This window comes from Ixodes scapularis, unplaced genomic scaffold (genome assembly GCF_016920785.2).
Source record: "Ixodes scapularis isolate PalLabHiFi unplaced genomic scaffold, ASM1692078v2 PGA_scaffold0__279_contigs__length_252992795, whole genome shotgun sequence".
NCBI classification, from domain to species: Eukaryota; Metazoa; Arthropoda; class Arachnida; order Ixodida; family Ixodidae; genus Ixodes; species Ixodes scapularis.
In genome coordinates, this window is record NW_024609835.1 from 65,914,393 (window position 1) to 65,939,063 (window position 24,671).

At 46.5% G+C, this 24,671-nt stretch overlaps 1 protein-coding gene across 1 annotated transcript in view; it reads right to left on the reverse strand.

Moving 5' to 3' along the window:
- Window positions 1-10,110: 10,110 nt before the first annotated feature.
- LOC8032040 overlaps window positions 10,111-24,671 on the reverse strand; it is a 55,919-nt gene continuing 41,358 nt past the window's right edge. The window contains exons 2-3 of the mRNA XM_042286128.1: window positions 15,656-15,798; window positions 10,111-10,683 (exon numbers count right to left, since the gene is read on the reverse strand). Coding sequence (XP_042142062.1) covers window positions 10,478-10,683; window positions 15,656-15,767 — 318 coding nt within the window. The 5' untranslated portion in view covers window positions 15,768-15,798 and the 3' untranslated portion in view covers window positions 10,111-10,477. The remainder of the gene's footprint in view (window positions 10,684-15,655; window positions 15,799-24,671) is intronic.

The following is a 24,671-nucleotide window of genomic DNA, read 5'->3' on the forward strand; positions in this document are numbered from 1 at the left end:
CCCTCCTAGCTGCCTCGTCGCGCTGCTTGTCCCACTTCCATGGCACTTCTGCTCCTAACAGCCTTGTCGTGGGTAGCGCCACCGTTGAAAGCTGAGGAATTCATTTTCCGTAATAGTTAATCAAACCCAAAAATGTACGCAGTTGTTGTTTGTCAGTCGGGTTAGGAGCACCAATTAGAGCCTTCACCTTCGTGTCCGATGCCACTCCGTCTCCCTTGGTGACGTGACTCAAATACTCCAAATGGGTCTGAAAAAAGCACCCTTGTCTTTTCGGACCTCCAGGTCAGTCAGGCGCTCTGCGTCGTCTCTTCCCGTGATCAGGATATCATAAAAATAGCACACGACTCCTGGGAGATCCTACAACATGCTATCCATCACCTTCTGGAAATTCGACGGTGCTGGCATGATTCCAAAGGACAGGCGGTGCACTTGGTACAACCCTCGGTGCGTGTTTATCGTGAGCAGTCGCTTTGACTCTGCTTCGATGCACAGCTGCTGGCATGCACGGCTCAGGTCCACTTTAGAGAACTTCTGTCCTCTTGAGAGTTCCGCTAACAGTTCACCAATTTTTACCACGGGTAATGTACTGACTCCAGAGGAGGGTTTATAGTGACCTTGTAGTCACCGCAGAGTCTCACAGATCCATCCCGTTTCCCGACGGGGACCACTGGTGTAGCGAAGTCACTTGTCGCCACTGGTGAAATTATACCTATCCTTTGCATGGTCATGAGCTCTTATTCTACCTTCGGCTTGAGAGCATACGGAACTGTCCTTGCCTTCAGAAACCGTGGAGCGGCATCTTTCTTCAACATAAGCTTCACTTTCTCACCGGTTATCTTGCCCAACTTTCCAGAGAAAAGTGTGTCGAACTTGCGTAGGAGTGTCTGTAACTGCTCTTGAGCGGTGTAATCTTCCTTCGTTGTTCCACGTAACACATGCAGCTTGAGCTGCGACCAGTCCAAGTGGATATGTTGCAACCAGTTGCGCCCGGTAATAGGCGGACTTGGCTCACTCAGGCAGGGCCGGCGCTACACCATCAAGCGTCCTGGGCGAACTCTGGCCGTGCCCTCCCCCCCCCCCCCCCCCTTTTTTTCTTTTTTTTTTTTATACGTCTTTATCTACTAGCACGACATCACGTTGTTAGTAAGCATGTGAGTAGTGACCCGACACTAGTGTTTTTGACAGACGAGAGCCGCAATCTAAAAACCAACGGCGATCGAGCATATAACGTCGTGTCGGGCGCAATGACCAAATAAATCAAAAAGTTTTAAAAAAATGCAAAGGGGCGCGGCGGCGCTTTCCCTTTGATGGCACCCTGGGCGACGGCCCAGGTCGCCCACCCCTAGGGCCGGCCTTGCACTAAGGATATACGGTGGTAACATCTGCTGTTGGTTGTTGTGTTTCGCCTTAACTGTGATGACACCCATAGGGTAAATCGCCTCACCTGAGTACATCCGGAAGGTTAGCGGCGTAGTTTCAAGCTTCACTGCAGAAAAAATGTTTTTCCGCTATCTGTATAAAATGACAGACGCAGCAGCTCCGGTGTCAAGTTCTATCGCTAATATATGATCTTCGATGGTCACCTTGCACAACATCGGCGACAGCGAACTGGCAGCTTTGATGTTGCAGGTTTCCGCTTCCTCACTGTCAGCTTCCGAGGTACGAAGACTGCGGAACCCTTGATCAGCAGGCTTGTTAACCTTGTGGTCACTGTCTTGGTTCCTCCTTCACTTGCAGACTCTTTGAATGTGTCCAGTCCTCAGACACTGGAAACACTTTACTTCTTTGTGAGGGCAGTCGTTAGCTTAGTGTTTGTTCGAGCCACAACGATAGCATTGCGTTCCGCCTTTCGCCGGCTTGTCGGTTTCCAACTTTTTTATTTCTGTTTTGTCTTGCGTGGTGGAGTGACACTGCTTGCATTCCTTGTTTTTTTTTGTTTTTTTTTTTCATGACAACGCCTTTTCTACCGCTCTTTTGAAAGACAGAAATTCATCTTCCACAAAGGGTCACCACTGAATGTCCACCCGTACCAAGCCACACACAAAACGGTCCCTCAGTGTCTCCTCGAGGTGCGTTCCGAACTTGCACCTTTAGGCCGAACTTTGAGTTCCGCTACAAATTCGGCAACGGTCTGTCCCTCTCGTTGCACCCTCTTGTGAAATTTCGCCCGTTCCGCGATGACCGAAGGTTTCAGCCATAAATGTTCGTTCAACGCTTGCTTCAGTTCGGCCAGCGTCTTCGTCGCGGGAGCCGTTGGAGACACTAGGCTTTTCAGCAGTGCTTACGTTTTTGGTCCTATAAGGTTTAAAAACGCGGACGTAAACTTCTTTCTCTGGGCGAAAGCTGTTACACTCAAAGCACGATGTCAGCCTCTCGTCGTATACTCCCAATCTGACACGGATTCGTCAAACGCTTCGACTTGCCTTATCATTCCGGACGCCATGCAATCGCTTCCCTCCGTCATCCTCGTTGAAGGCGGTCCTCCTGGTGCTTCGGTGTCGTTCCCGCCAAGTCCAGGGCAGGAGCCACATCCTAGTCGCAATTCGCAACTTTCACGACTTTTAGAACGCGCACTGGTGCCTATCAAAATAAAGCCCCTCTATCCTGAGAAAAGTGGCGCCATTTATTCTTGTGGAAATGCTCGAGACACGTGCCCCGCGCCACTAGCTCTAGCTCAGTGCTGCGCTGTGCCGCCATGAACTTCCCAAGGGCTTCACGTTGGTGAAGCCCTTGGAAAGTGCGACTTCCTCAGCATTAGATTCGGTGTTAGGAAGCTTATGTAATAATGCTTTGCTTTGCCGCGAACACTTTAAATATTTATGGATGACGGAAAAGCGTTTCCTATAATTTCATATAAAGATTCAGATAGCTGGCAACCATAATTTTAAGCCACAAGATGGGTAAGTGGCGTTACTCTTAAGCGTAGCTTAGTTAGTGGCACTAGACGGGCCTAATTAATAGCGTTAAATCGGACAATGCTAAGCAAGCATATTAATTTTCTTGTAGTTTTAGAAGCTTCCAGGTGGAAAGGAGCTTAAGTTGTTCCGCCCCCAGCGCGAGCTTCATGTGTACCTTTGACTACGCTTTGGTGTCTCGTCTACCTCGAGCGCGCGCGCGTACGGCCAAAACACGACGAAAGCAGTGTTGTACGGAACGGCGTTCCAAGGAACGGCGTCCCTGGAACGCGTTCCTTTTAAGAGGATCGATGGAACGCCGCCGTTCCATTTTGCATCGGTGGAACTGGAACGGGAACTCGTTACATTTTTACTGAAACGGAAAACGGAACCTCGTTCCTTTTTTTTTTTTTTTGTCTAGTGGGGTAATTTTTATTTTATTTCTAAGAAGGAAATTCTAAAAGTATAAAAACTATCTTTACGAAAAGCGGGATCTCGTTAACATTTTGGTTACTTATTTTAGGGTTTATTTTGTGTGGTCCTCGTTTGGTAACAGTCAGTATAAAGAGATCTGGTGGACACCGATTCTTTTTTTAGTGCCTGAGACTGCGGTACAAAAAACCAAAACTTTAAGTCGTTGGAAAAGACGCAGAAAGAGGGGCGTCTGAAACTCGGCTACTCTCTTTGATTCCACGAATCCTCATATACCCAGAAATCTAAGGCCGACTACAGCTATCACTGAACTTTCACGGAGTGGCCTACAGTAACAACAGAAGAACAAGTTACCAGACATTGAACGCAACCTTGTATCCCGGACATTGGTCACTTATAATATACACAAGAATTAACCTCCATTCCTTCTCCCCTTGTCCCCCACCTTAAAACTGAACAACGAACCCAACCTTCACGAAAGACTGGCAGTTTTCAAGACTTGCCTTCCAGAAGTCCTACCCTCTTCTCCACTTTCTCGTCTAGCGCACATAAACATCGAGAAGCAAGTGTTGTTCAGTTCGGGCAAGGGACTTAGTTAGATTGAATCATGTGAGGTTGTTGTAGAACACTCGTGCTATGTAAGGTAGCAATGTATTTGGCTTCTGAGTCGCTCCCCAGAAAGATGAATATGGCCCAAAGCTGAGTTTTTTAAAGGTGAATATATCAACACATGAAACCTTGCTTCCGCTTTTTTCTTCTTCTTTTGGTGCCCTTCTATCACTGAATTCAAATTTGTATTCTGCCATTTAATGGGATAAAAAGAAAAAAACTTTGTTTGATCTAGTTGAATATGGTTATCATCAAAATACAAATGTAACGTATATGTAACGACACGTTCCATATTTTGAACTGTAACGGGAACGAGTTCCTATTTCACAAATGGAAGTTGTAACGGGAACGCGTTCCAAAAATCAGACGGAACGAGGAACGAGCTTTCGTTCCTTATTTTAAGGAAAGTTTACAACACTGGACGAAAGGCATATGGAGCGCGTGTTGGAAACCTTGCATTCGAAAGGAAGGACACGCCCTGTCGTTCTCATTCTGTCGGTAATTTTAGTCCAGCAAGGCTTCGGACTACTCGAAGCTCTTTTCCCTTTTTTTCGGTGAATTCGCCTGCCATTAGAATGGTGTGCCCTACTCCTGCGTCGCATTCTCGCAGTGGCATGGGGCTCCGCTTGGCTAAAGGCAATAATACCCTTTCACCAATAGGCCTCTCCAGAAATATATGGTGCACCCAGCGTCTGCTTCACGCATTGTGACGTTCAGATCTACGGCACGCGAAGTTACTCAAGAAGCGAAGACGAATTTAACAACGGTTTAACAGTTCGTGATTTCATAAACGTATAGAAGGCGGATGGAAAGCAAAACAGAGTATGTGATGATGACATTCGTTTCCGTTCGCTTAATGTTTGCTTGTGTTCAGAGCTGCTAACGATAAGAAAGAATGACTAGTGCCGCTACCAGGGTATACACCATTCCAATATTTACGAGTCCTCAGCCTGGAGCGTGCGATCTCCTCGTGTTCGTCGGTTCGGAACGCGAGCACATCAAGCGCCATACACACGAACACTGAAAATGCAACCGGCCAAGAGCCATTTCTCGGAACGGACTATAAGAAGCGTTTGTGCAGGCCTGAGCGTCCATTCGAACAGCCCCACAATTCCCCTCGTTGCAAGGACTCCTGGGATTTTCGGGAAAGGTTCTATTTATCGCCATGGAGCGGTGGCGTTTTAAAACTACAGGCATGGGCTGGCGTGCCAACCACGGCGCCACCGTGTATCTATAGACCTTTTCATTACAGTAGTTGCCTGACCGGCGGGTAGAGGGCGCTGGCGCACTTGGCGCCATTAGGTTGCTTCAATTTGGTCGGTTTCGGTTTCAACGTACACGCGATTGTGATGCTGTTTTATGCCACTTTCGATTAATTTTGCGATATGAATTTCTTTCTAGTAGCACACAGCGAATGAAACAATAGTATTGAGCCACTTGGCAAACCACGAAGTGGTTTCGAGCCTAAATTGCGATCTTTTTTTACGAACACTATATGCGTCTGATTCCGTCCATCATTAATTTCGGCCAGGTTCGGCGGTGAAACAACTGCGCTGATGCACAGGGAGGGGTACCATTGTCCACGGCCGTACCCGCGGACACTAATTTCAAGAAAAAAAAAAAATAAAGAGCAGGACAAGCTCCGCCTGCACAGTGCGCTCGTTGCCTGCCGCCGTGCTTTGGCTGTGCGTGCACCGAGCGGTACGGAAGTAGATAGCTCGCGCTCAAGTCAGATATTGAACTGATCATCTTATATTGCAACAGACTATATTGCATGAGTGCTTAGTGAAAAATCAGGTCGACAACATGATTAACAATCTGCTGAATCACCAAGAACAGATGAACTGACAAGTTTACTGTTCGATGTTTGGTTTCCGTACACCAACCTTTTCTAACTTCGAGACTGGAAATGTCTTTTTTAATGACTAGACGAGTTTAATATAATCACGTAGATAATATAAAAAAAGTGATATTGTCTCGGCCTGTTTTATTTAAAGAAATTAAGCTCTCGACAAATATTTTGATAGACCAGCCTATGCTGACTATAAAATTTCTTTAACTAAAGTACTCATTTACAGCATTTCAAAATATTGGCCTTATGAAATAAACTTTTTGTCATTTGGACATTTGCTTACGACGTTCTCAAGGTATGAGAATGGTAAGATAAGTGAATGCCAGCTTCAAATAAAGTCTGATATTCATTTTACGTAAAATTTGCCGAATGAAATTGAAGAGCGCAAAAGAAATGATTTCCGATAAGTTTGGCTGAAGTCGAACGCCAGGCGCCACCCAATGAACCTGTGTAGAAAGCTGTTCACTGATTTGAAACGATGCTCTTTGCACATTTTGACGTCGCCATCTACTGAAAGTAACTCCCTATGCGCCGTCGACAATTGGCTGCACTCCGGTGATTTTCATGCAGAAGGATTCTTTTCGGCGTCACATTTTATGAATCATAGGCAATATCATGCTGTCTGTGGTAGTTTCTTACGCGGGGAGTCCAATTATTTGTGTTGAAATAAATTAATTGAAACTGCATGGTGATATTAAAAAAATTACTAAAGCAACTGAAAACTATGGACATGGGACCAAGCACGATATACAATTCCGTGGTATTCATAAATAAACCGATAAAGCGAATGCTTATATCACACACGCGATTAAGAACGTAAAACAGATATAGGTGTGATTTTGCGAACAAACAAGTTGCCTAATGCTAAGGTACCATTATTTCTAGCATAAAAAATTATTCAAACTAAATGTTTGTTCCCGCGCCCTGTCCACTAGTTCCCTAGTGTAATCAAAAGAAACTGTTTTCGATCTGTTGGAACTACAAAACACCATTTTTTGAGGAAAAACACGTGGCTAATTACGCTGAGTGGTTTTGTTTTCTTCCTTGACACCAATGCGCACTCATATATATATATAATAACATTGGGCTTCCTATTGCAAATGTTCCGCCCTTATTAGTAACCAAACTTCAGTTCTCATAAGTTATTGGTATTTGAACCCTCGAGGCTCTCTTCAAGTCCTATATGTTCTCAATGTGCGCAAGTGCTAACGCTGATTCCTGTTCCTATAAAACCTTTTCACACGTATCCCGCACGCCGACGGTAAAAAATATTCAAAACGTGTTACAAAATCAATTACAGAAGTTGCGCGCAAAATGATGTAATGCAATTGCATGGTAAGTAGAAGTGTCGGACGACACTTTACGGAGTAAGGCAAGAGACGCGGTGAAACGCGACGAAAAACACGAATTCAACGCATCCGCCAAGGCGCGGACGGGAGAGCGGAGCGACAAGTTGAAGCAACCCAATGGCGGCCGCATCACGTGATTCCAAGATGGCAGCGCCCATGCGGTGGAGGGTGAAAAGGTCTGAAACAAGGAGACGGTAGGCTCTTTAAATCGACCGGAAAATTCGGTTTCTTAACCTATCGCGCTACGACTTTGTGCAGCGTTGCCCACACATGGTGCATTTTTTTCGTAAAATTTGCAAAGAGCGGACTTACCTGAGGAAAAAGTAAAGAAAGAAAAAGGCTTAGCTCCTATGGAAACGCAGCGACGCCACCGGTCTGCAATCAACACGGCGCCGTTTCGCACGGGACACAAGAGATGGCGCAAGCGGTCGCGACGCCAACTGCCGCCAACGAACGAGCAGACGACGCCGAGAGCCGGCGTAATTAGCAGACAAGGAACTGCAGTTCCTTGTTGTTACCGCGCCTGTCTTTTCTGTTTCTGCGACTGTCGCCGCCTGCGGAACGCGCGCCGCTTTTGAGTCGAAAAGATTGTCTGCTAAAGAGCCTTTGAGGAATACCTCGGCCGGCTCTCGGCGCCCGTATGTTCGTTCGTTGGCGGCGTTCGTTGCGCCATCTCTTGTCTACTGTGCAAAACGGCGCCGTGTTGATTGCAGACCGGTGGCGTCGCTGCGTTTCCATAGGAGCTAAGCCTTTTTCTTTCTTTAGTTTTTCCTCAGGTAAGTTCGCTCTTTGCAAATTTTACAAAAAAAAAATGCACCATCTGTGGGCAACGCTGCACAAAGTCGTAGCGCGATAGGTTAAGAAACCGAATTTTCCGGTCGATTTAAGGAGCCTACCGTCTCCTTGTTTCACCCGGTATATAGTTTGTACATCGCTTCTGTTCCGATACCGCTGCCCAGAGGTCACTCGGATTCACGCTTTATTAGTGCTGTGCGTCGCTCCACCAGCAGAGTCGCTAAGATCCCTTGTTTTCCTGATCAGTCTAAAGAGTGCGAACTTACTCCTTTACGGAAGAACTGAATGCACGCGCTAACCGCATGTGTGTACGAAGCTTCAGAATGCACGGCATTGAAAGCCGGGGTCACACTGCTTATAGATTATACAAAACACAGTCTGCATACAGATTTGAACGCGACCCACCGCGAGATTCGTGCTTCAAATGCCGCGTGGCAATGAGTTTAAGGAGAAAACTCGGCACGCGGCATTCGAACCACGTATATTGTGGTGGCTCGTGTTTGCCGATTGTCTTTTGCATGATCGTAGCCTCCTCTATACTGAGAAAGCCTGGCAGATCGTAACGCGACGCTGCCACCGAAAGTGAAAAGGTAGAGGGGCAGACAAGAGTCATGTAACGGGCGCCCCGCTGCGGCGAGACGCCGAAACATACTCTTCCCGAGCGATGGAATGTCCGCTCGTGCATCTCGCGTTCCTCGGGCTACCGCTTCTTTTCTCGTCGGGTTTGAAAACCATGTTTCGGGTCGTCGCCGCTGCAAGAGCTGTGCGCTGGATACCAGAATCTCCGAGAAGTGCCCTGTGCTACCAGATCCTCACGCTCCAAATTTGCAAACGGGCACTCTATGGCTCCGTCATCGAACTACCAGGCTTGATTAATGAGCAGTGTGACCCCGGCTGAAGGGTTTTCTAAACGACTCTAGGGCGTTTTGTTCTTTCTTTGTTTGTTTTAGATAGCTGAAAACAAGCTCTAAAGAACGTAGCTGGCCCATCACTGCTGTTTAGAGCTGTGTGCGCTCGCCCGCTTCTATGGGGTATGCTTCTCTCACCAGATGTCCTTTTCGCTCTCTCGAGAGATCCGCAGTTGTGAGCAACAAATATATAATTACCGTAAAACGCGATGGAGTCAAACACTTCCAACGCGAGATGCACGAAGTAGTGCATGCATACACCATATTAAATGTAGGAAAAGTTAACTGGCACTGGGTAACGCGCCGTCCTTTCCAATGCTGAATACTCGAGGTAGCTTTCAGGGCGGATTTGTGACTCTTTAATTGTCGCGCGTACTCACGGCGACATTAAAATCGTTAACTTTGTCGCTTGTGAAATGATCGGTAATTGCAGCCAAACTCTTGTTCAATAGGAGATCGTCGGCATCTGCACTCGCTACGATGACAGTCGTATGGACAGTGTCCCGCACACGTCTTTCTTCGCCCGGCTGCTACGGTCCGGAGTCAAAGGGGACTGGTGCGAGCAGGAGGGCGCTCGGCGCGCCGAGCACCGGCAGTGGCAGCGTCTCCAGTTATCAGTGCCGCGTGTTGTACTCTTAGTGAAAAACAGCTGCTAGTGCTAGCCAGTATCAATTTTAGATAGGTCCTATTTAAAATGTAAAAAAAGTATTCAATTGATGACTGCACGACACTGTTAGCGCGGAAGTGACACTGACGCTTTTTTCTTCTTTGCATATTGCTTGGTTTGTAACTGACTGGCAATCGTTTGTTTGCACTAACAGTGCTGCGCTGTGTAGATCGCACTGTACGTTCAAATTTAGAAAATTTACTGCATTTTAATCGCAGGTCATGGACAGAAATATTGTAATGGCCCTTTAAAAACATGCAAGCTGGTGACACCATAATTATTAAAACCTGTGACTAAGGAACGCATAGAAAGGGGCAAACATACGCAAGTGCTTGTTTTGTGAGATCAGCAGTGCATACGTGAAATTTCTGGGGTTTCTTCGTGTTTGTGGCCGCAGTTCACTGTGAAAAACTGGAACCTTGGTAGCCGAACGTGCTGATAATGTCAGCTCCCCCCTCCCCCCGCTCACCCCCTTATCTCGTCCTTATTGGCGTTGTATAACACCAGACACCGATATGGACCGGTCTTACACATTTTCTTGAACCGCAGTGTACGAAACATTCACCTAAAAACGTAAAACGGCAACAACAACAAAAAAGAGAGCTCCAACGTACAACCAGCAATTTATTCTATGAATCCCAATACACGTGGCCGGTGAATGATTTACAGTTCTTCGGATAAGAACTCAACGGGCGCGGCAACATCTCAAAAAGTTTGCGAAGACACTCCTCAAAAGCATAACGCAAGTAAGCATTCAGATGTGTTCTAGCAAAATTTTGTCGACAAATTTACAGCACATTCAGGCGTGTTAAAGACTTGCAGAAGACTGCCCCGGACGCTTCTTTCTTGGCCCGGCTGCACGGTCCGGAGTCAAAGGGGACTGGTGCGAGCAGGACGGCGTTCAGCGCGCGGAGAACCGGAAGTCGCGCTCCGCGCTGCCCGTTGCCGATGCACATGGTCCGTGTAGGCCTTTAGGCGGCCGGTGCGGAGTGGCCGGAGTCTCCCCCAGCGTTGCCTGCCGTCAGGAAGCGGTGCAGGGTGTCGCTCCAGGCTGGGTCCGAGCGACGACCGAAGCGCAGGCGCAGCGACGGCGAGCGGCCTCCCTTGCGTTCCATGGTGTGGCTGAGCTGCGACTCCTGTTCGTTCTTCAGCAGCAGCTCGACCAGGTCACGCATGTCTGCGTGAGAAACGCTCTAAGCCACGAACTAAAACACTCCTGTGGTGCGAGCAGGTCACTTTGGCATGCGAGGAAATCAGAGTACCACGGGTGGAACCCAACGAGCTTGAGTATTATTTTAGAGCGGTAAACCGGAACCCACGGCCTTAGGTGAAAATGCACCCGCCCCCCTTCCCGGTTACCGCCATCTTGCCTGCTTGCTACATTAAAGGGAAGATGGGGCACTTCTGCATTTGAGAAAAAACACGTGTATGGCGTTCATTTGGCCATTAAAAAAACAGATATCACAATTATGTTTAAAAGCGACGCGCCGGAGAGCCAGAAGAGCAATTTCAAAATAGGGCTGAAGCCCCGCCTCCCTAGCCTTGGGCAGCCAAAAGATCCGTCAATGACGTCACGGACAGCGACTGTCTTTCGCGTTTTTTTCACGTTTAACAATACTTGCGCAGCAAATGATTTGGGTATTCGGGTTCACGGGGTAAAAATACATAATAATTCACTTTTATAACTCTTTTTTCTTTTCAAAAACCTCCCTAGCTTCTTTTTAATGATCACGTGACGTCAAGATGGCTGCGCCCAGAAGTGGGCCAGATCAGATTTGCGGTCAACAGATGGGCCGTCCGGGGCCGTGTTCCAACCTTACTCGAATAGATGCTAGTTACTCCGGCGGATCATGTCACTTAACAAGACAAATAGAGCAACTGAACGCGGGTAGGTTTGCGAACGCCAAGGTACAGAACCTTTACTCTAGAGTGAGATCGAGTAAATTTTAGAACACGGTCCTCCTGACCCTGACCTTGCCGATCTGATCTGGCGCACCTCTGGACGCAGCCATCTTACCGTCACGTGACCACTAATGTGGCAAACGGGCAAGGTGGCGGCAACTGGGGGGGTGCCATTTTTGGTCGCTGGTTTATCGCTCTAAGTTTACTCAAGCTCATTGGTGGAACCAAGACGTTTACTGGTGCGCCACATCAGCAGTATATTTTTCTTGTGCATTCCGCGCGTGTAGCTGTATTCCTGGGATAAACAGACTGTTTGTCTGGTGTCCAAGAGAGCGTTGCTCCATTTTGAGTTTTGAGTTTTGTCATATTTTTCAGGGGGTTATGCAAAAACTAATAGAATTGAGTCCGCCTGTAGATGCTTCACACACGCGCCAGATTACAGCGGCCAATGCCGACCTTCCCTTGTTTTACCGAGATACCGAGCCACTGGAAAGGGCGCTGACGAGCCTCCACAAAGGAGGCTCGTCAGCGCCCGTTTATTGCGTCCTTCTCCCACAAGGGAGAAGGACGCACTAAAATCTACAATGGCAGTGACCTGGCCGGCAATGGTAATGACGAAATGAAATAAAAGGAATAAGAGGAAACATAAACTGAAGGTCGGCTATGGTGGCGCCCATGCTCAGTTACTGCAAAGCGTCTATAGACGTTTGCAAGCGGCCGCGCTTCGAGAGCGCCACCGTGGATGAAAAACGCTTTGTTTGGGCGCCATGGCGGGAAACCGTACGCCTCAGCAATACTTGACTATCAGACGAGCTACCTAGAGGCACTAAATGAACTGCGCTTAGAGTATCGGCACTCCGTTCCCCGATATGGTTGTGGGCGCCGCCATTTTGGTTCGTATGCAGAGCTGACGCAACTTCCGATCGTCATGATTCAAAAGTGAGACTTCCTCAGCATTCGATTCGGTGTTAGGAAGCTGATGTAATATTGCTTTGCTTTGCCGCGAACTGTTTAAACATTTGTGAAATACGTAAAAGCGTTTCCTGTGATTTCAGATAAAGCTTCAGATAACTGACAACCATGATTTTAAGCCACAATATAGCTAAGTGTCGTTACTCTGAAGCGTAGCTTATTTAGTGGCACTAGATCTACCCGCACCACCACCAAGATGGCAGCACCCAGATGCCGTGCTTGCAAACGTCTATACCTACCAATAGGTGAGCGGCGTTTGCCAACTTCCGGTTCCTTAGAAATTTTTCTTTAGCTGTTGACAAAAGACGACGGTAATCTTCAGACCCGTCTAAGAATGGTTCTGAAAACTACAGTCTGGAGGTTTCAAATCCATGCTTGCACAGGCTTGTAGCTCATTGTCGTAGTTTGTCAACAGTGAAACAAAATTTCCTAAGGAACCGGAAGTTGCCAAACGCCTTTCACCTATCGGAGGTATATAGCGAAGCCTTACTACCTTAGGCAACGGAGGAACCAATATGCTTTAATTCCCAATTATCAGCAATGCTGATACCTCGGTGTGACAGTCGAGCTTCATAATCTACTTCACAAGAAGCTGCTCCTTCACATTTTCCTGACGTTGAAATATAATGTAAGGCTACAAGGTCTCTAGCAGTCCACAATGTTAGAACTGCATCCACGACAGGGATCTAACCTCGTACTCCTGTTATCCAGATGACAGTCACTTTGATACACATGTGTCGTAAAAGTTGTGAATTTTTGTTAGATATAATTACGTCTTTTCGTATATATTAATGAACCACACGAACCACCACCGCGTCGACTGCGAAAGTCGGCATCTGGCCTGTTTTCTGCCATGGGCAAGATGGCGGCGCGCCGCATTAATTTGGTCCATTGCCGGCATTTTGACAAACGCTCCACTCGAAAATCGTCGTTTCCATTCTAGAAATTTTTCGTAAAAACGTAGTGAGACCAGTCGGTCCACCAGAAACAAGAAAATGCTTAGAATTACGAATGGGTATATCAGGTTTCCCGGCTCCGCTCAAGTCTTCAAGTTTGCTGGAAATTTAAGCTCGCTCAACGGCTGCCAATGATTTAAGCCTTTCAATTACACTCGGGCATGAAAAATTACAAGACTGCTTACGTGTAGAAAGACGAAAGCATTATTGTCCCGCTGGAGAATGTTTTCGAGTAATGTAATAAAATTTAGAACGATGAGTAGGACGACGTCGAGGGCGACGTCCTAGAGATCAGCGCGACGCACGGCGTCTAGGACGACCTCTAGGACGACGTGAAGGATGGCGTCTAAGACTACGCCGGTGGCGATCTCTTCGATGACTTCAAGGGCAATTTCTTTCGGGCACAACGCCGCCGCTTTTTCGTGTAATGGGACAAGTAAGGTCGTCCCAGAGGTATAGGACGACCTCAAGGACGACGCCAAGGGCAGCGTCGTCCGTGAGCATGCGATTGAGCGGCGCGAGCCCCTCAGTCGTAATTCATGACCATATATGCCGCTTTTTCGCTCAATGGGACAAGTAAGAATTTCGCCTTAATAAACGCGCACACCTTTGGCGGTACTTTTGAGTTAATATCTCGAAGATTACATCGACATTACGCATTCAGTATAAATTTATGGAAGGTGTACAGTTACTTCAAACCCAAAATTTAGAAAAGCATTAACCCTACGATATTTAGTTTCATCGACAAAAGTGGTTACTGCTCTACAGTGTATACATATGACTTCCTGGACACCATGAGAAGATGATATTGAGGAAACATAATCGCTATCGGGCTCAAGCAACGGCATCAATGGGCACAGCAGTAAGGAGCTATTTGCGGCGTACTTATGCGTGTACGAATCCATAAAGAGATAGAGAGAGAGGGGTAAAGGATTGTCCAACGAAACCAAATGTCCAAGAGGTCAAAATGCCCAATAATAGATCCGTTTTGTCTCGACGAATGGTTTCTTGTTGGTCGTTTTGTCGCGTTCAAATTGCTTACCTGCTTCGATGTTTTGTTTTATGGCCTCAAACTCTGGTAATAATATCTATTAACGTGTGCACACATGCACTCATGTTTAAACGTGTCGTCTGTTTACTGGCACAACTCTGACTGGATAATGTTGCTCGCTTAACGTTGGTTCCGGCAAATCCCAACATGACTCAAAAGCTGTTTTATAGCTTGTTTTCTACACACCAGACACTGGCATCACTGTAGCTCAAGGAATCCAAGAGAATTTAGCTTCCTTGTACGAAACGGTGCCCACTCTCGTTTGAGTATGCGCGCACCCATTTTATTCGAATGGACATTCTGACTCGGAAGGCGTTTTTACTCGGTGAACGTTTTGACCTCTTCGACATTTTGTTTGTCTTGGTCAACGATGTAGAGGTGCTTAGAGCGATAAACTGGTATCCCGTTTACCAGGAAAGGCGACCCCCCCTTTGACTGCCGCCATGTTGTACAATTTGACCGCCATTTCGACACGTGATCGTACCAAATCCTGAGACACTTACGCAAAAACTGATCGCTGTGAAAAACATGATAAACTATGTCTCAATGCTGTTGGCCCCAGAGATCAATGTCTAGCTGCGATAAAAAACAAAAACAAAAAAAAAAAAACACAGCACCGGGGCTGACGGCATCAAGCGGAGCCATTCCGAAGCTGCCAGAGTTTTTGTCGTAAAAGAACATTTTGGACTTAAAACAAACGAAACATAACTCTTCTCGTCGGTGATAAGCAATCATCTGTGAGCGGTACTTTGTTAAAATCTAGACATAAAACTATAAGGTCACGTGTCTAGTGGTCAAAAACGTGCAACATGGCGGCGGCCGGTTGGGGGTCACTTTCAGCTGTTAGGTTATCGCTCCAATCTCCTCTACCTCGTTGGTCTCGGTGGACATTCCGACACGCGTATCACGCGACCTGTTGGACATTTTGATTGAATTGTTTTTTTGTCCCTCTCAAACGAAAAAAAGAAAAGAGGGGGAAAAAAGGGGGGGGGGGGGGCGGCGGAAGTTTAATCTTTTAAGAAACCGTTATCTGCATCGTACCTCTGGACTCTCGTTTTCTCAAAAGGCTCGCTCTCCTGAGAAATTCAACAGCAAAGTCTGACGAACTTCACCCGACGGCCCGGTCGCTTTGCGCGCGACGTAGCAGCCATGTGCAGTGCTGATGCCACGCGTAGAGCAAAAGCCGTCGGGCAAAATTAGTCGATTTTTTCCAGAATATTCGCCCCATGAGGGGCAGCCTTAAGAAGAAAGACTTTAATCTGCATTACCACGCTCACCGTTGAAGTCCGCGTAGGCGGCTACGAATGTTTCGGCCACCAACAAGACGACGAAGACGCACGCTATCGAGAAGGATGCAGGCCGTCTCCGGAGCGAAACCATTATGAGGCTCGAGGTGTGGATCGCAAGGAACCTGCAAGCGAAAAGAACAAACCTGAGCTGCCGCCCTTTTAAGGAACTTATACCAAAGTGAAAACTAAAAGGTATATAATAATACCAACAACAATAACAAAACACATGTGTCAGTGTCTCGATATCGTTCTGTTTTGTGTTTCCATGTTTCTTTTCCAAGGTGTATCGCGACGCTCTAATTTTTTACAATCCCCAAATATCCACGATGAGTCCCCGACAATCTCTAATATTTTGCTATGTGTGGAAAATTAATGTATTATTTATAAGTATCTGCGTCTCTTCGAGATATGCCTGTGTCCGTGTATTTGTATTCTCCAATACAAATACGAGGATCGATACACGCATATAGAATATAGATTCATATATAGAACGAAATTCGCCGATATCTGAATCTACATTCTAAATGTCAAAATCCTCGCAAAGGAGGCGCATCCAGAGCCTAAGGAACGCAGGGCGTCCCGGGCATCTCGTTATCGCTCTCCATCCAATAACATTGCGGCATCATCCGTTAAGAACACCAGAGAGCCAATCAGGAAGCGCGTGCACCTTAATGAGCCACGCCCCCGCGTTTTTCGAGCTCTGAGCGGCAATATATAGTTCCCCACGTCGTTCTGCACGTGTGGTATCGTTTCTTAGGTCCTTTTTTCTGGAACTCTCACAGTTCAAGTCTGCTGTCTTTATTTTAAAGTGTGAAATGCTCTTAAACGCTACACCCCCAATCCCAAAATTTTGTCCGTCCGTCCGTCCATGCAACCGCCCTTTGAATTTAGCACAGAAATTGAAATCACGAGACCTAGGGCTCTAAACTCGTCAAACACAAAGTTGGGGCCGAAGGTCACGGAGCGCACTGATTGGACTATCACGACGATGACTTCGCACTTTTTTCGCCGGCGTCCAATCGGCGCGCTCTGCAAACTTTCGGCTCCAACTTTGTGTATGCCGAGTTTAGGGTCCCCATAGACCTTTTCTGTGTACTCTCGTCCCTAGCCACCTAATAGGCGTATCCGGTATGGGCGACGAAAAAATAATCCAACGTTTCAACCTGCAAATAGTAAAAAAATAAAGGGGAGGCAAAACGAGAAAGTGTGACGGTTACGCTTATATCCTAAATGCCTTCCATTGGCGTGGAAAAGGCAAAACAATGTTTTCGCCCATACTGGAAGTGACGTCAATTCAAGATGGCGGCGCACTTGCAGAAAAGGTCTATACACGAACACGCGTCTCTGACGTCACGCAGCTGCGGTGGCGCTGTCGCCGGCATTGCGCATGCGCGGACGCTTCATGCAAATCCGGTTTCTGCGCACGCGCAGTGCCCACACCTGGTGTGGGCAAACGCGGGTTTGTTTGTAAACAGCGTGCCGGTCTATACTCGTATTCAGTTTTTCAGCTAAACTTTGCGAAAATATTCGTGTCACGTGACCTGACGTCGCGTGACCTACATACCAGTTCAGTTACCCGCTAAATGTAGCGGGAATATTCACGTCTCGTGAACCTATTTTAATCGAGTTTCCCCGCTAAATTTAGCGGGAAAATATACGTCACGTGACACATCAATTCCCTCGCCAATTGCCTATAATAAATTTCACGCACTATAGAGTGCTTTGAAGGTACAGGTCGCTGCCAATTTTTAGCAACACGGCTAGCTTTAGGTTTTTTCAGATGGTTTCAGTCAGGCCATAGCCTCCTGGGGAAGATGGCGGCACCCTGAGACCGGACTTGCAAACGTGTGAAAAAGCCTGGCACATCGACGGCGGAGCCATAGGGAGCGCGGCCGCACAAAAAAAGGAGAGGAGGAACGCGCGAAGCGGTGACCAATATGGTAGCGCAGAGCAGAAAGGGCAGAGATAGTCCGCGAGCGCTTGGGTCGTGAGCGGCCGCTCCCCGAACCACGTTTGTTTTCGTGTTTTCGTCACCGTCGTAATAGCATTCCAGCATGCCGCAAAGCTGTGTAGCCGTTAATTGCACCGAAAGGTACAGAAAAATGAAAGGAGTGAGTTTTCACAAGTTCCCGGCGAACTCTGAAAGGCACAGAAGGTGCGTAATATTCAGGGTGGCCTGATGCGGCCGAGCGAATAAGCAAATAGTCGTCCCCAACGAAACCCAAAAAAAGCGGCGTGACCTTCGTGAAGAAGCCCAAAACAAGCGGAAGTTCAACAAATGTACATATTCTTGAAAATAGTTTATTAATAATAAAATGAGAAAGAGAACTCGCTCAAATACGAAGGCGAACTCGCTCAAATACAAAGTCAGCGTGCCATGCCACTAACCGCCGGATAGTGGCACGACACGCTGAGTAACATGCTAGCTTGAGCTCCAGTTCTGGTATCGTTCTTGGAGGCGACGACTTGGTGAAGCCCATGGTAGTCAAACGTGCACTGGAAAGTGGCCGAGAGTTCCTCAGGTTTTTTTTTCTGTTGCCATGTGTTGAACGAGGTCGGCATGATGAACGCGGATCTTGCATTTGCACGCTACTTTTTTATCGTCTCCGGTGACTGGTCGCAGCAAGTCCTTAAGCTGTGTTTCCTTTTCCCACGCTTTACACTATCTTTTGCCATGCTTCGACAACCTCGAAGCCATTTGCGCAAAATAAAATGGCAACTAGTAGACACGACGACCGTGACCGCCGACTGGCCAAGATGGGCAAGGCGCCAAAACATTTGTGAATGGATAGTAATTGTTTTGTACATTGTGACGGACGGTAGCTTGCGCCACCTCACCGCGGCGCCAAACGGCCATGCTATTTTTCGCGTTTTTGACCACGCTGTGAATGAGCATGACGAGCAATAAAATAACAATATTTGGGGTGAAAACACGAATAAGCCCAAAAAACGCGACAAGCGACTGGAAAAATCTACCAGCCACTCGGTGAAAAAAGAAGCCCAAATCCGCTTATAATAAGCGGAACTGGTCACCCTGGTAATATTCGTGGATCGAAAAGAATGGTCGCCCCGCGCGAACGACCGTTTGTGCGGCAATCACTTTCTTGAAGGCAAATGCGGCTTCAATTTCAATCTCCGTCTCGAGGCTTGCTGATGTTTAGGGAAACCGTAGTCCGATCGAGACCATCCGGATTTTGTTCCCACGGTGTTCGTGCACAAAGCACCGGCCAAGCGCTCGACGGAGGCTCGCTACGCCCGTGCTACCAAGCAGAAGGGGATCGGCGAGAGAACGGCAGTGTTGTAGTCGTTACCAAAAAAAAGTAACAAAATACGTCACTCGTTACTTGCAAATAAAGGGTACGCGTTACTGAGCTACGTTATCTAAAAATAAAAGGAACACGTTACCGCTACCGATAAAAAAGTAAGGCACGTTACTTCTGCGTTACCTTTTTAAATTATGATTTAACAAATTTTACGGTTTTGACGATACAGGTCATATATCAAGAAACATTATGTTCATGCAGAAACTGCACATAATTACTTTATCTCATTTTACGGTTTCACCTAAATACTTACGAGAAAAAACGCAAAGAAAAACATGGCTTGACGCCTTAAACACGGAAACAATTGAAGAGTAATTTCTTTAAGACTTGGGAACTAGTAACGACTACGTTACTTGAAATAGTAACATAAGTACGTTACCCGTTACTGTGTCGAAAACGTAACGGGTAGGTTACTACGTTACTAAAAAAAGTAACGCGTTCCTGGTAACGCCGTTACTTGTAACCTGTTACCGCCAAGACTGCAGAACGGACAAACCTTTACTGGTTGTAATGCCTTGTGGTCATGAGGGTATGAAAAATATCGTACCTTGACTTGAAGACGCTCTGTGTATTTAATCAATTAATGAATACACACACTATCGCAGACCCACAGTCTGCTGATCCCGCCGGCAGTGCGGAAACCGACTCGCCTCGAGAGACTTGTACGTCTGCACCGTCTGAGCCGTGAACTGGCTTGGCGAAAAAACTGAATAAACGACGACGTGAGTCGTCGACTTCGGTGGCAGCTACTTCACGTCCGATGTTTAGCTGACCTTGTTTGCGGCGTACGGATCCTCGAAGGCAACGCCGTCCGCGCACAGTTTGTTTCGATACCGCTGCCGTTCAGGCTCGGCTAGCGAGCTCAAAAAATCGGGCATAGCATACGACATACGTTGTCAGGAAATACGACGCACAAATAAAGCTAGAAGCGTCCTTACAACGTCAACAACGAACGCACGCCACACGACACAATGGTGAAAACACGGAGAGCCGGGCTGCTTTTGCCCACATTGCTTCCGCGCATGCGCGGCCTTCCGGCCGTGTTGATAAACAGAGCCGCTCCGCGTGTCGGTCTTTACCCCCGGAACACAAACAATGCTTCTTCCCTCATAGAGCGTGGGGAAAACAAGAAGGAAGAGCGTCTAGCTCATAAGGCTCAGACGTCGCGACTTCAAATTAGCAAAGTGGAAAAAATGTGCACTGTTGGTGCAGAGTTAGTTTAGCTTAGGTTAGGTTAGGTTAGGTTAGGGTTCGGTGGCCTTGTGTATTAGCGCACCGCAGATCGGAGTACGTGGAGCAAAACCTCGCGCTGCAGGACTCGGGGATCCTGCGTGTGGCTTCAATCCCCGGCGCCTCCCGCTTCGACCTGGATGAGCATCGTACCGGCGTGCGTTCGTGCATGACCACTGCGTGATGCACGTTAAGGACCCCAGGGCGCTGGCAAATTTTTTCATCTACAGCGTAGACCACTGGCGCCAGACCCCAAAGGCAGACCGACCTTATGCTGTCTAGACGCGAACGCCTAATTCCGTTTAGGATGATCAGGTTAGGTTGGAAGCGGTGAATCCTTCGGCGAATTCACATGAAACATGCCTCGTTGAATAAATAAATGAAAAAAAAAGAAAAAATAGGGGAAGGAGTTTTGTGCCTCAGAAACTTTTTATTCGATATATTTAGGCGAATCAGATTTGTCTGGAGATATTGGGTTTTACTTTTGGAATTATCGTGAATACGCTGATTTACGTTGCAGGATCCACCACGCTTGTCGCTGCCAGTTGCACTCTCTTTACACGATTGAACTAATAAGAACATATTCGCTATTGTTAGAAAATGGTGTGCGATAAATGAAATCTCGTAACGAGCACGACATATTTTAAAATTTCATAGTATTCTCTCGGGGTTCTGTTTCCTATTGCATCGGAACATTTCGAAAACGTCTTGGCAAGCTTGAATATGTAAAACAAATCGAAAAAAATAGCTCGACTTAACTTCCAAAATATTTTATCTTAATTTTATTGCTGATTACTTCAGGTAATAGACAAATACTGTTAGGACCTCTAGAAATAGAAACTAGAAGTATAAAAAAAACTCTGCATAAATAGCGATCGCGGATAATAAAAAAAAAAGGCAAAATGACGAGGGTGCCAGCAAAGGAGTAAGGCCTAATGGCAAAGAGAAAACATTCGTGACAGAGTACTGTGCACTATTGCCCATAAAATGATCCGGTTTTAACTGCGGAACGGCCGGAAGGTGGAGAGGAAGTAGAAATCAATGTGACTTGGCACAGAAGGAATAAAACAAACTCTGAGCAAGATATGTTCGCCGTGCCTTGTGCCGAGTTTTTTTTTTTTTTTTTAATTCTTTCTGTGTCAAGTCAATTTAAACAACACGCTGTACAGTTAATTCAAAAATCAATCCTGTTTAAAATCTGCGTGCATCTCCATAAATATCAAAATGCACAATGAGCGCATAAATACACCAAGTGTATTGCTAAGTTCGTTTTTGCTTTCGAAATTTCGCCGTAACATGCTTTACAAAAAGACAATAATCGGAAACAAACTTTGTGTGTGTGTGTGTGGGGGGGGGGGGGGGGGGGTGTTGAGCTGTCCTAACACTTTGCCTCTACCGATAGATTATGGCCAAAGTGTTGCAGACCCGCTATCCTAAAACTATCCCTTAAACAAAAAAAAAAACACACAAAAAAAAACATGATGATGTAGCGCTTCTAGTCCTCTGCTTTCAAATTCGATAGATCCGCGGCTTTGGCTCGTGTGCTGACGTAGCGAGTGCATTTCCCTAACACTTGAGGGGAGACGTCGTCGGTAAGTCTTTTGCGCGGAATAAACGCATTCGCGTCGCTGATCAAATTGACACGTCGACTACATCGAAATATATTTATCACGCCGGAGTAGTTACCGAATCCAGTCGGAACCTAAGAGAGTCCTATTTCATTTCCATCCTTCGCTGCCACATGAGAGAAAAAAAAAAAAATAGAACGCGGAGTACAGAACAACATACATCCTCGAACAACCGACGAACTTCTTTCTGGCGGTACGCTCGCAATCTGCGCGGCACCGCGGCCACACTTTTCACGTAGCGCGCGGAACAAACGCGGTCGGGCGAAATTCATCGCGTTTTCGCCGCATATTTACACCATGGAGTCCAGCCTTCGGCCGATACCAGGTAGAGTACAAGGCCTCCGTGTTTACCCCCTAAGCGTCGTCACTAGTCATCACATCATGTTACCCCGTCAACATCATCGCATCACCAAGCTCAATGCATACCAACTCGCCGAACTCACCACCTGGCTACACTGCAGGATCTACGCAACGCCGCCTATGTGGAGAGCAAGTCGTCTAGTTCTTGTGCAAGAGTTGCGTTGACGTCAAAACAACACCGAGCTCTGAATGGCTTTGATTGAAAGGATAGTGAGTGGGCCTCCAGCTGCAGCTTGCTTTGAGGCCTGCCCACTATCCTTCAATCACAGCCAATCAGAGCTCGACGACTCTCTGACGTCACCATAACCCCTGCAAAGCTGGGCGCCGTATGCTCGTCCGATGGCGGCAGTTGGCGTCGTGACTGCTTACGCCATCTCTTGTCTCCGCTGCCAAACGGCGCCGTGTTGTTTGAAGACCGGTGGCTTCGCTGCGTTTCCATAGGAGCTAAGCCTTTTTTTTTTTTTTTACTTTTTCCTAAGATAAGTTGGCTCTTTGCAAATTTTATAGAAAAAATGCACCACCTGTGGGCAACGTTGCACAAAATCGTAGCGCGATAGGTTAAAAAACCGAATTTTGCGGTCGATTTAAAGAGTCTAGCCGCTCTTTTGAACACCCTGGTTATATAATTAGATTATTTTTATATAAAAAAGGGCGCGTTCGTTAGAGTTTGAAGATAAAACTTCGAACTATAGAAGCTGATAAAAAAATGATGCATTTTTTTTCTTCAAATAAGCCTTAAAAATAAAAATAAATAAGTAAAATCACCAACCGCGGTGGTTCAAAACACGAATGTCCGAAGAACCTATTTAGAAGTAATTTCGCCCCAGCTCGGCCAGTTTAGCGTCACAAGAATGAAACTATATCGAACCGCGTTTTCTCTAATCGAGAGTAGCGTGGAACGGAAAATACGTCTAATGAAATTATGGCACTGTTAAGTAATCGACAAAAATATGCCACTGATTGGCAAATCAAAGACAATAATCGAATGAAAAATATTTAAAGAAACTTTGACGCAAGCGTTTGAAGTATTCCATCGTGTTATGTATTGGAAATGCGCACACAGTTCGCATTAATACGAAATAGCTCAGAAGTTCTTTGGCAGCACTCTAGATACGAAACATGTTAATCCGGTATATTGTGCTTCGTTATGTTATTAGCGAAGGGTAGGAATTACGTTAAGTTTGGTCCGAGTTGTGTAGTAAAAATAGTAAACAAAACGCAAGATATTTTTTTTAAATTTATATAAAACGATTTGCTTTATTATGCTGGATGTTTTTCACTTTGAAATGAGCAGAAAAGGAGAGACACTGTGGGCGATAAATTTTGCTCAGAGAGAGACTCAGGAAAGCTTTCTTTTTTTTTCTTTTTTTTTTCTTTTGTTCTTTTTACTATTAGACTGAGTACTTGCATGTGAAGGAGGCAATACGCGCAATGCGAGGAGGAGATAAATATTCGAGGCGAACGGGGGAAAACCACCTCAACGTCAAGAGAACAAAAAAAAAAAAAAAACATTTCGCAATTTTGGTGCTACCGGCTCTGAACTTTAGTGACGTTCATGCAAGGATGCAAGCAAACTAATTTTTTTCTTTTTACCTTGGAGAGTGAAGAAACAGGACGGGACAACACGAATTCGTGCTGTCCAGTCCTTCTGTTTCTCCACTCACCATGGTTAAAAAAAGAAAAAAAAAAGCCGAACTTTACACGCTTGAAATAGCTAAAACACTACGATGGCAATTTGGGCCAGTTGGTTCATGATCGCAGATAGGCGCCGAAAAAACAAGGACAAGAAGAGACGTAAACACTGGCGCCAGTGTTTACGTCTCTTTGTCCTTGTTTTTTCGGCGCCTATCTTCGATAGCTAAAACACGCGAGCTTTCACAGAAAAACAAATTTCCAATATTCCGGAACCTTTCCCGTTCGTGAGGTAAGCTTAACTTTCTCAATTGTCGAGAACTAAAAAAGAAAAAATAAGCTCGAGGTACACTTAATCACTCCTATGAGTTGTGAATGCGAAAGCAATTCCAAGCCGCTCGTCCGCTCCCTTTTTCGCATGCTGCGTACTTTTCGTCGCCGATCAGCGCGCGTGCTCCCCTGCTGACCTAAGACGCTAAGGTGCTAAAGGCGCGCTGATAGACACGCAGCGCCATGGGGTGAGCGGTCGTGGAAACTGACGAGCGCAGCGGCCAATGGGAGCCCTGTCGACGTGCGCCAGCCAATGGAACCGAAGGCGAAATCCATCAGCTTTACATCGCTCCTTTGGGGTCGTGGAAACTAGGTGCCGTTTTTGCGCTTCAAACTGATGACGTCAGCTCGCTCCATGGAACAGTTAATGCTTTCGCATTAAAAAAACAAAAACAAAACAACATTCGCTACATATAGTACTTTCCAAACAGTGCAAATGGAACCTGATCGGTTCCATTTCCAGTGTTCGTGTACTCGCGACTCCAGCAAAAC